The 13420-nt window shown below is 37.4% G+C and overlaps 1 protein-coding gene across 4 annotated transcripts in view; it reads left to right on the top strand.

The window, feature by feature from the left end:
* Positions 1-509: 509 nt before the first annotated feature.
* The window catches only part of NPTN (neuroplastin), a gene marked incomplete at both ends in the record, with an annotated part of 53838 nt that continues 40927 nt past the window's right edge, over positions 510-13420 (top strand). For all 4 annotated transcript variants that reach the window (XM_079700429.1, XM_079700428.1, XM_079700427.1 and 1 more), the window contains one exon: positions 510-600. In XM_079700429.1, coding sequence (XP_079556555.1) covers positions 510-600 — 91 coding nt within the window. The remainder of the gene's footprint in view (positions 601-13420) is intronic.

The following is a 13420-nucleotide window of genomic DNA, read 5'->3' as shown; positions in this document are numbered from 1 at the left end:
TGCAGCCAAGAGCTCCAACAACTGAAAGGCAGGATGGGCGAAGAAATATATTCCCAAGGCTTCCTCTAATTTATGTGCGCTCCCCGCATTCACAGAGGAATAAGCAGAACGCAGACTTCTCCCTTCCCCAGGGCCGAAAACAGGAGCTCCGCCCCTCCCCGTCACGTGGCCAGAAGCGCCCCTGGCACGTGACCTATCTCGCGCTAGGCCAATCAGCCTCTGCAGGGGCGGGAACGCGGAGTCCGAGGGGCAGGAGGATCGATTGAGACCGCCTCTTCTCGCGAGCCTTGACGCCGTTGCTCCTCAGCCGCCCACGGCCGGGAGCGAAGGTCTCGCGAGGCTTGGGCGCTGCGGCGGTAGGAGGAGGACGGGGAAGGACGGAGCCGAGCCACGGCTGCCTCCCTCGCTCTCTCCCTCGCGCGCTCGCCCGCCCCCTCCCTCCCTCCCCTCCCTTCCCCGGCCCCGGCTCCGGCCTCGGCCCGTTCGGTGTTCGGTCTTCTGCAGGGAGAATGTCGGGCTCGTCGCTCCCCAGCGCCCTGGCCCTCTCGCTGTTGCTGGTCTCTGGCTCCCTCCTCCCAGGGCCAGGCGCCGCTCAGAACGGTAAGCGGGGCGCCGGGGGCGGGCCGGGCGGGGGCTGAGGGAAGCTGGCGGCCGGAGAGGGCCGTTCGGGGCCCGAGGAGGTGGTGGAGCCAGGGGAGGGGGGCCGGCATTCGGAGTCTGGGGGGCTGCGGGCCCGAGAGGAGCAGATGCCTGTCGGGAGTTCGAAGAGGCGCTGGTGTGAGAACCGGAGGCGCCTGTCCGAGAGGTGGGGGCGTCCGATAAGAGCCTGAGGTGTTGTTGACTTAGAGGCTCCACGTCGTGGGGCTTGTCGCTCCGAGTCGGGGAGGGGACCCCGAGGAAGCCGACGTGAGGAGCTGGCGTAGCGGGGGCGGCGAGGAGGGGGCGCAGCGTTTAAAGGCGGCACAAGACAGGCATTTGTGTTTAAGGTGACGGAGAGTGGTGTCAGGCTCCCCAAGAGAACACTGGGGTCACTGGGGTCGTCCAGGGTTCTCCTGGGGCCCCGTAAGACTGGTGATATCCTTAAAAAATAAGAGAGACGTGGGGGGAAGGGAGTACTGAAGAATACTGAGCAGAGTACTAGAGTCTTAAGGAGGGGGTGAAGAATCAGGGAGCCTTGGCTGTGGAGGTGGAGGGAAGGTGGGTGGAAAGCCAAGATAGTGGGTTGACTGCAGTAGGGAATTTGGAAAGAGGAGCAGCAGTGGCTCTAAACGAGATGGGGGAAGAGAACTGGGTTTACTAAGGAGGGTGCAGTGTTGGGCATTCTAGGGTAGTGGTTGGGAGAGCAAAAAGGAGTTTCTAAATAAGGAGAGTAAAAAGGAGAAGAGGATGGGGAGAAAGGGTTGAAACTGAGGTAGGGGGAATTATTTATTATAGAAATAAGGGTTTCTGGCTGTAGAGATGGGGTTGGGGGAAGACAGAAAATAAGGGAAGGGAGTAAAATGCAGGAAGCCGGGGGTGTAATGTTGGTTTGCAGTGTGGAGGATATATTAGGGAAGGGAGGAGCTGAGTTTTGGCAAGTGCTGTTTGATATTGGTTGGGGCCTTTGGGAAGGCAGGGACACACAGCTGAAACTGCAGTGGTGGGATTGAGAGCAGTCACTGGAGAGAGAGAGAGAGAGAGAGAGATGGAGGAAGTGGGTTTTTAAGATCGAAAAGTTTCAAGACAGAAGAGACAATATTTCTGAGGAACATAAAAGTAGTCCCTGGGATGTGTGCAGGGTACAGTGGAAAGGAGAGAATTGGGTTTTGAATTGAAGCTCTTTAGAGAAGATGGAGAAACGGTGGGGAAGTATGGTGAGGGGGGATCTAGACAAAAAAGATTCCGATTGTTAAAGGTATGTGTTACAGTTCAGCTGCTGAATTGATCTTTCAGAGATGAGATTAGAAGTATTGTGAACCCGTTTCTGCTCTTGTGGAAACAGCCTTTAAGAGGTTTAAAAAATATTTTTATAGGAAAACATTTATGAAAAAATTTCTGTAAAAAAAGTTTACAGTCATACATGACTGTACTGAAGAGTGAACTATAAATTCTTTTGTTAATTCTTCGGTGTTTCTTTGTTGTTATGCTAGAACAATTTAAAATTACTCTTGTTGGAATAGCTGAAATTAAAATGGCTTTCATTAAAGAAAAAAGCGAATGGAGTTAAGCATTCTAAGGAGAATCTAGGCTTAAAATGCTGAAGATTACAGTGTATATCAGTAAAGATCGAAAAAGCATCAGTTAAATGTAAGTGTTTGTCATACCAAATTGTGTAAATAAAATCTTATGTATGCTTCATGGACTTGAATTATCACTGCAGGGGTCAGGAAGGAAACATTTTTCTGTCTCTAGCATTGAATATACGAAGCATATTGGGTATTTTCCCTATTTTCCTCCAAAGCATGAGGCCACTAAGGAAGGCAAGGTAGAGTTAGTTTGATTTGTCTTATCAGTTTTTAGTCTGTGTTAACAATATGACTTAAGCCTAATACTAATTTCAGCTATTCAATTTGTGTAAAAAGCAAGGTTTCATTTGGCACAATAGGTGAGAGATTTTTGATCTTAACATGTTCAATCTCTGTGCTGGCATAGCTTCTTCAAAAATTTATAATACGGTGAAATTGTAGTTTCTTAGCAACTAAAGCAAGGTTTTTGGATGGGCCTACAAAGACTCATCTGGCTATTCTCAGTGATATGTGTTCTAAATACAGCATAGTGCAGCCTTTTCCTTGAAATGAGCTTGAATTCAGTCACATGACATGACTGGTGAAGTGAAGCTGAGCTTGTAGTTGACCCAAATGAATGTAAATTTAATTCAAGGAAGAAATGGCTATTTTTTTGAGTTTGAGTCCATGTAGGTAAGGATGCCATTTTATAGCTTTTTATAGCATGTCTGTAAGATTAAAGCTTTCAATTGGTAATAGCTCTACAATCGTCTGACCTCATGTCATGGAGTTTGTATTTTCTTATAATGTTTTTCAGAAATGGATACTATGCTCTGGATGATGGTGAAAAGTTGGATTATCTATTTAAAATGATGACTTTTAAAAAAAGTCCCCAAACCGAAGTATTTCTGGATTATGTGGTAGTTTAGACTGAGTATAGATGTTTTTCTTTATTCCTAAAATGAAGAATTTGGACTAGATGACTCTCAAGGTCTCTTCTAGCTGTGACCCATTACCGTAGAGATTCAGGGTTTTTCATTCAGATAGAATTTGTTTCCCATCCAAATAGTTAGACTTGTAGGACCATAGTTTCAAGTAAAATCCTATTTAACGTGTCATTTTAAAGGAAGAAACCTGTCCTAAAATATAACCTTCCTGGTAAGACTTTGAAAGCTTTAGAGTGAAATTAAAATCGAATAAGTGTAAACCAGACAGTATTGTATGATGATCAAGAGCACAGACTTTGGATCCTGATAGACCTGGGTTTGAGTCCCATCTCTTGGTAGCTGAGTGACCTTGAGTAAGATGCTTAATACTTCCAAGTCTCAGTTTTATCATCTGTAAAATGGGGTTTATAATAATGCCAATCCCCTAGAGATGATGTGAGAATTAAATGAGACAATGACCATAAAGCACTTAGGTTTCTGCCTGGCATATAGTGAGTCTCAGTAGGGAGTAAATTTTTACTATATGTAACACTTGTTACTCTATGTAACATATGTTACTATATGTAACATATGCTACATTACTATATGTAGCATAACAATACTATATGTACTAAATGTTTGCTTACTATAGTGAGTAAATGTTATCTATTACTATTATTATCCTTTAAAAATACCATTATTAATTATTTTTCTTCATGTATATATCAAGCATTTAATTGTTAATGCTGCTCACTGTCATCTTGAAAAAAGTTAAGTAGGCCATTTGAAGGCCCCAGATTTGTGCTTTTTGCTTATGTAACTTTTTTATAAAAGTGACCAGCTGTGCTGCCTCTGCAATTGTAGATTCTGGTGAGGAAGTTCATACTTTCATTTCATTGTCTGGGAGATTTCATGGTTTTCTTTCTCTTTCAGTGAACTAAATATCTTTTCATGGCTAGGTAGCACCTTTTCATAGCATCTCATTGTTGTGAATAAGAGAAATAGAATGTAGTGCCTGGCACACAGTGAAGTGTTGGAGATGTTAACTGATGAATGAATGTGAAGTGTAAAAATGTAATATATTCATACTGAAAATATAAAAATAGACAATTAACACTGTTTAGGGGGAGAAGATGAGTTGAATGATCTAAAATGAGTTTATTAATGATCTAAATTTTAAGACACCATTTTGCTTGGGTGATACTAGATAGTTGTGAACATTGTGCTTTGTAACAGTGCCAGTATTTGCATTAGATGATTCATGAATCTTTTTCTTTTCTGTCAAGTGCTGTTTGCTTCAGCGGTTTGGCAGTTTCTCTCCCTGAGTATGTTTTTAGACGTTTGCTATTGATAGTGCATCTCTGCTTTGGGTGAACTAAAATGAGCAATGGAAGACGTGTTATCTATAGCAGCTGTGGCACAAATGACATGCCAAATATCAAGCAACAAATCTTAACATAATTAGTCCAAATAAGATTTTAAATGACCGGAAGAAACTATTTGCCTTGGAATTTATTAGCATTTCCTAAGGAGATCATAAGCCTCCAGACTCTCAGGCAACTGACAACAGTGTCACTACTGATGTAATGAAGCACCCAGGCATGAGAAACTGGTCAGGGGACGAGGGTGCTAAGGCCATGTTACAACATCAGGATCAGTTCCTGGGCTCTAGTCTTTGTTTTTCAAGATTCCTGGATCCAAACTAGAGAAAGATGCAGGTAGGTTTTTGTGTTGTCAGACATAACAGAGTTTAACGTGTTAGTATACCAAGGTTTAAAACAATAAAAGGCAATAAAAGCATTTATATGTAAATGTAACCTACAGTCCAAACATTTACCATAAATTAAGATTGAAGTTCATTACAGGTCTGACTTTGTGTGAGTTATACAGATCCTCATGAAAAATTAGACTGTTTTGTCTTGAAGGAATCCCTTGATTTTTCTCATTAATACAATTTTAATGTGAAGCATGTTCTCCTCCTGTGGAGTATACCTTTAGACATTAATAAAAGACAAAATGTAATTGTATTGTCTGTATTTTAATTTTTTTAATAAAAGTAAATATTTAACTGGGCCTGCAGAGATGATCAGATATGACTAGAAAAGTGCTCTGTCAATTTGGACATTGTTTTTCATTTATTTAGTTTGAGCTACTTTTTCAAAATAAGATGCTTCATATTTAAAATCTGAAATTTTGCTGGCTCTATGTAAAGGTGTTCTTTCAAGACAATTTGGGAAGGAGATAAGGTGTTAGTATCTATACAAATGAAGCATGTAGGAAAATAATGAGACTGTTTTGGATATCACACAGGAGATGTTCAATAAAAGCTTGAATAAAATTATGCAAAGAAATTTTGGAAGAAGTGAATTGTGTGAAAAAATTTCTGAGGCAGTCTATTCAGTTTGTTTACAGTGAGCACAGTCTGGACAGGATCAGAAGTAGAGAATGAAGTTCTAAGAGAAAAGACAGAAGAAAGGCTATAGTTAATAGTACAAGGAGAAAAACAGGAAGCAAGAATGAGGAATGAATCTTCCTTTGACAAGCATCTGGAAAAATAGAATCTGTTAGAAAGAATAAATAGACCAGGGTCCTCTAAAGTATATCCGAACATCAAAATTAAAATATGTAATGATGCAAAATCACCGCCTGTGAACAGTTGGCCTTCCTTTCAGTGTTCCTCTTTAAACAAAACACTATCATTTTACATGAATTTTTATAAATGCCATTGGTGATATGGAGCTTAATTTTAAGCACCTTAGATAATGCATTTTTAAATTGTGAGGTTCTTGTGGATTTTTTTCCCCCCGGAATTCCTAATTTTAGTTGGTAAGGATTAGCTTTGTGAAAGCAGGAAACTTCTCCAGTAAAACTAGTTGAATATAAACTGTTGCATTTTATAGGCTTATATATATAGAAGTAAACTTCTCACTGAATTTAAAGTAAAATACTGTACTGCTCCTATGTAAAAACATTATTCCAAAGGTATTGATGTTTACATTAAAAAATTGAATACACAAGTAAATTGTATGGTTTTCAGGTTTATTCAAGAGTCAGGATTTGTACAATTCCAGTTTACTGTGTTGTCTAAAATTGAAAGTAGGCCTAATTTTTTTTGTTGTTGTTGCTTGCTTTTGTGTATATGCAAAAATAGACGTTTATTAATCAAACTTAATTAACTTGAGGTTACTTTTTCGTTATTGTTGGGAACTTTTAATTGGTCTGTGTGGAAACGGGGGTTTACTAAATACTTAAAGAATTCCCCTGGTTATCTACATTTATTTGCATACAGTAAGTCGGTGGTAGATTTATTTGATGTTCCTCACACATCTACTGTTTTTTTTGTTTTGTTTCTTGTTTTCGTTGTGTTTCAAATTAAAAAAACCTAGTCTTATCTCTTCATTAAAGCTGTGGCTGGCTTTGATGGAAACATATTGTGTTAAGTTCCTTGTACTAAAAAGTACTGAATGGTATTCTTTTGCATTTCTGGAAACAATTATGGAATGTTTTAAGACTAACCTTCTTTCTAAATAATCTTATTTACTGGAACCTTATGGTATGCTTTATGGTTTTTTTCCAGAAGTATGTCAGTTTGGATATGCTTTGCTTCCCTTTGCTTTGTCTTGATGCATATCATTGTTACACCCAACTATTGCTTCAAATTGACTAGACAGTGAAATATAATGAGATGATTTGAGATCACTCTGAAGGTGTCAGGATTCTGTATATTGTGTAAGGCTCTATTATTAGAAAACATAAAGTTCCAAATTGCACCCATAGTTTTAATCCTATCCAAATGTATACTCACATTCTAAAAGTGATTAAATATAAAATACAAGACAAAATGTCCTTTCCGACAGAATACTAACAAGGCAAAATGTTCCATATGCAGTAAGATACATTAAAAAAAAAAAGTGAGTGTGCTTGCATATGTAAATTATGTCATCGATTTTTCTTTTCTTCCTGATGATAGTATTTGTAAACCACTAGACTACATGATGTGTAAATTCCCTTCCAGTTCTAAAATTACACAGTGCTATGGACCTTACAGTTTAGGTACTGCTTCTAATGGTTAAAAGGCCTAGAGAGAGAATACTTTGTTTTAGTAAATTTTTTGAAACTAACTTTTTGGAATTAAGGAAAATTGATTTGAGGCCATGCACTGTTTTGAAATCCAACTGCCTGTAAACCTACTTCAGACAACACTTGTAGTTCATGTTTCAAAGAAGGCAGAATGGTGTCTGTTATAGAGATCGCATATTAAGCTTGCTAGGAAAATTGCCAGTGTGAATTAAACAATTAAGTGAAAATCACTGCCAGGTAGGTAGATATTTTGTGTTCTCTTTGTTGGTTGAAAAGTAGTTGACTGTTGAAGAGGCAGTGAAGCACACTTAACTAATTGTATTTTTATGTTATCCTTTGAGAAGTTTTGCTTTCTGTTTATGAATTAATTTCTCCTGTCCCTATGCATTTGTTAAAGACCTTTAAACCTGTCCATTATAGTTGAACAGGGCAACCCAAGCGTTACCTGAATTAAATCTAAGCAAGTTTGTAGACTGATATTCCTTAGAAACAGAGTGTCAAAGTCTCAGTTTATAAATTTATTGGTTATACTACCTTATTGGGTAGGTCCATTTCCGATTTTTTCTTTTTTACATTTTGTTAGAATTTCAAACATTAGAAAGTAGAATGAATAATGTAATAAACTCCCATCTAATCGTCATGTAGTGTCAACAGTTATTAGCCACAACCTTGCTGCTTATTAATTTAAAAATAACCTGAAAAATTAACATTACAAACTAAAATTTTCTAGGTGCTGAAATGTAGTTAGTTAGGGATTAACTTACGTAAGTAAAATAGAAATAATTTGGTTCATATGTAACTATGTTGCAATGACTTTAAAAGTATAAAAGCCCATTAGCAAAAGGCTTTCAAACTTTTGTCTTGACCCAGATAAAGAAATAGACTTTATTTGTGACTAAGTATATGCAGAAATATGTAACGTTTTGTGAAATAATATCTTTTCTTACTCTAATGTATTTGAAGGAAACCATTGTGACCTTCTAAATTGATTTCGTAATTCATTAACAGGCTATGAGACTCATGTTTGAAAAACAGAGCATTTTCAAGTATGGAATAGGTTTGTTTTATTTTTATATACTATGTAGTCTGAAGCAATATGATGATTTTTGTAAACATAAGGACTTTCGCGAGGCATTTATCAGTAATATCAGCATGTACTGTTATTAGTCATCATTAGTAAAGAAAATATAGCATTGTTTAATTAATATGTTACCCATTACTTATATAATATTGATTCCCCCTCTCCATTTGAATTTCAGAAAAAGGGAAAGCTGCAATAATTTGAATATCATAAGCAAAGCACAAGTTTCCCAGTATGTTTAGTTGTCCTTTCTTTTAAATTAGCGCTTATAGTGATTATTCCCTGGCCTTACCTTTGAGTTATTGCTTGAGTACAGGACTGGGAGCACTACAATTTATTCTGAGCTGAATGCTTACACATTTCTGGTGAGTACAGAATGACTTGAACACTGGCCAAGGGAAGAGATGGAAAGCAGAACCATCACTGAAGAGTCATTTGCCTTTCCTGTTTAAGATCCTAGAGTAGCAAGTTTATTTTCTTATTTTTAGACATTGCTTCTTGAAGGAAAAAAAGGCAAGATGTCCTGTACTGTGTTGGCAACTATCTGTGAAATAATTTTCAATCCATAGATTGAATGAATATGTTAAATTTAATTTAGAATTTTTTGATTATACAAGTTTAACAGGTTGGAAACCATTGTGGAGCACCTGGAAAAAATAGCTAAGCAGCTCCAGCACGGAAATTAATATTGTTTATGCTGAATCTCAAATAATTCATCAAGGAAGATGAAATAAATGGCCTTAATGCAAACCAGGAAGCTGGAAAAGAGCAAGTATAAAGAGGTTTCAAATAACTTGCAGTGAACTGTCATTGAATTACCCTTAGACAAAGAAGATAGTGATCACATATCAAAATTATGGTTTCTATTTTCTTACTAGGATTGAACTCCAAGTAATTACGAACACTTTCCAACCACATTTAGGAAAAGATGCAGATAGTTCTACATTGATGGTAGCATGAGACTTAGGAGAAAAGCCTGAAGGAGCTAAAATTAGGAAAAGGGAGCACTAGGGGGATGTGATTATCTATTAATACCTTCAAGGTAGCAGTGTAAATGAAGTAAGGGAATTAGGCAGTCTCCAAAGATGGATGGGCTGTATCAAAGAGCAGTGGCCTAGACCACTGGGAAGAAAAGCATAGGTTTAGTATTTAAAAGGTGATTTAAATGAAACTAGCAGAAGAATAGAGTTATTTGCAGTCACTCATAGTTAGAGCCATTATAAGTAGGGCAAAGAGCTGGTTGACAGGGACTTCATAAAACAAGAGAGTATCTCTTTCTGTTATGTCTATTACTCGTTGAGGAGTTCAAGAGGAGAAAAAAACCTTTATGGGAATGATAGGAAATGAGATGGGCTTTCCAGGAGTTTTTTTTTTTTTTTTGGCTATGCCACTCAGCTTGTAGGATCTTAGTTCCCTGACCAGGGATTGAACCCAGGCCTTCAGCAGTGAAAGCCCAGAGTCCTAACCACTGGACTGCCAGGGAATTCCCTTTCCAGAAGTTTTTAAGGGTCAGAAATTAGTTTCTAACTCTAAATTTCTATGATTATGAATTCAAGAAAAATGGTAGATTAACTTTGGAATCCATTAAAGTAGCTTTTAAGACCTGCCTGTAATACTTTAAACAGGATTCTGTTTATTGTAACCTTCATAAGCAACTTTTTTGTTTAGTTATCAAAAATCTACACTGAAATTTTTCCAATCTCTGTTTCACACACAGAAGCATAAGCTTTGTAAGAGTTCATTCACTAGACTGGATGGAACCTAGTAAAAGTTTAACCTTTTGCTCTTAGAAATTAGACTTTTCTTTTGTGTGGTAAATTTAGCTATTAAGAAAGGCTTATCATCAGGAAATGAGCACTTCCAGACTAACTCTTAAGGCTTCTCAGTCAAAATACTGCTGTGACAGAAGCCCCAGCCTGTTCTATGAGTGGAGCTGGTGCTGCAGTACTTTGGTAGAGATGGGAGCTCACTTTAATTAGCTCGAAGACTGTAGGGTTGCTAGGTAAAATGCAGGACACCCATATATATTTGAATTTCAGATAAACAACTAAGAATTTTTATTTTGTACATCTGGTGATCCTAGAAGAATGTCTTTTTTGCTGTTTTGACCTTCCATTTAGAACTTAACAAAGAGTCTTGTAATTTGGTGAGTTTTTGTGTATTAAAAGAAACCTTTAAAAAGTAGATTTAATATGAGCAAAATCATGTTACATTGCAAATTTTGTATGAGTAAGTATAGTTTAGGGTAGTATTATTTTATTCTGGTTACATCACATTTCTATATGTTTTTTTTTTCCAATTCTGCTACCTTACATTTGACAGAGTAAGTTTTTCATTTATTCCCTAAAAATTAAAGCTATTTTCAAGAAGGGTGTGAGGAGAGGGCCTCAGGCTGTTTTTTTGTTTTGTTTTGTTTTGTTTTTAGCAATTCCCCTTTTCTCTCCTTACCTAAAATATTTAAAAATTTAGGGCACTATTGTCTGAGGGTATATGATAGAGATGTTTCTGGGGCTATTGGTTCAAGGATTGTCCTTTTTCAGTTTTTGCTTAGGGACTTGGAACATATTTGCATTTTTGTCTTGAAAGAAGAAAAGGAATGAATGAAGATGTGACTGACCACACCCTTTTCTTCCTAGTGGGTTCAGAATAATTTTAACTTGATTAATTATAACCACCCGATTTAGAGAGTCAGGGGAAGTGAATGAGGGATGTAATTTCTTTATTGCTAAATTTCAGTACTAAGAAAAAATCATGGTTTCATGAGATTTATTGTAAGGTCTTTGATCAGAGGTATGTCACTGTGTCAGTCATTCAGTATAAGAGATCTACCTTTTCTTTTGGTGTGGACTGGGGTGAGGTAGCTATAAGAATAATAAGAATTGAACAGTGTAATAGGCTCCAGGGTGAATGATATTAAGTAACATAAAGCATAATCATAACTATACTTAAACATTTATTTGAAATATATTTAAGGCAGTTTTAAGAAGTTTTAAAAATAACTCATGGTTTTTATGAAACTAGAAAATTAATATAGTTTAACTTTGATGCCTAAAACCGAGTTGGAGACAGTAGTACTGGATAAGTAAATCGATACAGTCTGTCACCCTTGTAAATGTAAAATGTAAATAAAAACTATGTTCAAAAGGTCGTTTTGTGGGGCAATGTAGTTGCATGGAAAGAGCGCTGGATTTGGTAGTAGCCTTGAATTCTATTTCTATTTCAGTTCCTGTGGTTTCTACTTTTTAAATTAGTATAATACTTAATCTGTAGGGTTTTTATGAGATTAGATGATAATGTATGGAAAGTGCTTTATAAACTGCTTTACTGTACAGTGGCATGTATGTATAGCTTTGAATTATAGGGCCTGGTACTTATAAAGTGTTTACTTTTAATAGGTTAACTACAACTCTGGTAGTTCATAGGAAAGTGAAGAGGAAAATAAAGTTCTAGTGAGAAGGGCCAGATTATTTCAGGGTTGGTTTTATGACTGTATCATATCATAACATGTGCATTTTAGATGGTTGTTACCAGACTAGGCTTTTCACTGAATTATCTCCCTCTGCTAGGGAAGGTGAATATTAATTTTTTATAATCTTTGTTATGTACCTCCCAGTACTGTTCTCAAGTTAAACCTAGTTACAGGGACACCGTGTTACCCTTCATCCTCCTTCTCTCCCTCCCCCAGGTATGTGACAGAAAGCAATGTCAGGTATCTTTCTTGTATCCTCTCTTTATAACACATTTTTGTAACTCACCTTTGCTATCCTGAAGTGAAATTCATAGGTGTTTTAACCTACATACACACTATGAAGAAAAAATATATATGTAATCCCTTGAATGTAATATAAAGGAGAAAACAACTTGGTAAAATATTTATTCAGTAGTTCAGTCTAAATGCTCAGGCATGACTACACAGGAAGACAATGAAGTAGTCTGCTGTTTTGTCCATATGTAGAAAAACCAGGAATGTGACAGCTACAAGTGCAGACTTAGTTGTGCTGTAATAGTGACTCAAATATCACAGGTGGCATTGCTGTTGATAATGATTTTCTGAAAAGGTGAACAACTCTTGGTAAAGTTCCAAATGAAGCAAAAGTACAATCTATCCTCACTTTACACAGTAACTGCATTCCTGGAAAGTTGAATGATGATTAAAACCATGCAAGAATACTTTGTGGTGTATTTAAAACAGAGTTAGGTTCTAGGTTCAGACCAAGTTTTCATCTTGAATGTCATTTGAAAGTTGTGTAGGAAGAGGGACAATTCTTTGTTGTGCAAGACTTTTCCTACTTTGTGGGATATTGAAGATCCCTGGTCCCAGCCCACTAAAGGCTGGTAATGCTGTCCCAATCATTGTGTTAACCAAAAATATACCCACAAATTTTCAGAATGCTCCATAAAAGTCAGAGCAGCCCCTGTTGAGAATATCTCCATTTTGTGTCTGCACTTGTAAGTATCCTGATAAAGGATTACAGCACCTAGTTCCTGGGACAACCCCTGGTCAAAGTCACACCTCTTCTAGGAATGGACAGGCAAGGAGAGCAGCTGTTCACTTGTTTTTATTCTTTTTGTTGACATGCATTAAAGCAGGGATTGCAAACTCGTTTACCATAGGAGCTAGGCAAGTACTGTTTGCTAAAGTGGAGAATATAATGCATGCTTTGACTGAAAACACTGAAAGCTGGGCTTTTAAAAATACTGTGCTGGTCAAATAAAACTGTCAATGGGCCCGCATTTTGTGTCCTCTTTACCAAAGAATTATGATATGGATTTTGAAGCCTAAGAGATTGGATTGGAGTCTTGATTTTTGCCAAGCCTCTTACTCTGTTTCCTCATCTGTTTATTTGGAATAATACACACCTTCACATGCTAGAATGAGATTGCATGCATAAGTGAACTAGCATGATAGCTGACACAAGATGAATGTTTGATAAGATTTTCTCTCTGCCACTAATATCCTTTCAGTTATCTTGGTTTACTTTTTAATCTGTTTGAAAGCTAGCTATGCTTTATAGTGAAATGGTTTTGCTTCTTAATTTTAACAGAAACAAGGAAGTAATTAAAATGAAAATTTTAGGTTAACACACAACCTCCCTACCACTTAAGGTGTTTGGAGCCTGATCATTTTA

Source organism: Hyperoodon ampullatus (genome assembly GCF_949752795.1).
Source record: "Hyperoodon ampullatus genome assembly, chromosome: 3".
Lineage (NCBI taxonomy): Eukaryota > Metazoa > Chordata > Mammalia > Artiodactyla > Ziphiidae > Hyperoodon > Hyperoodon ampullatus.
The sequence above is the reverse complement of the archived record's forward strand: the minus strand, read 5'-3'. Positions and strand labels throughout refer to the sequence as shown.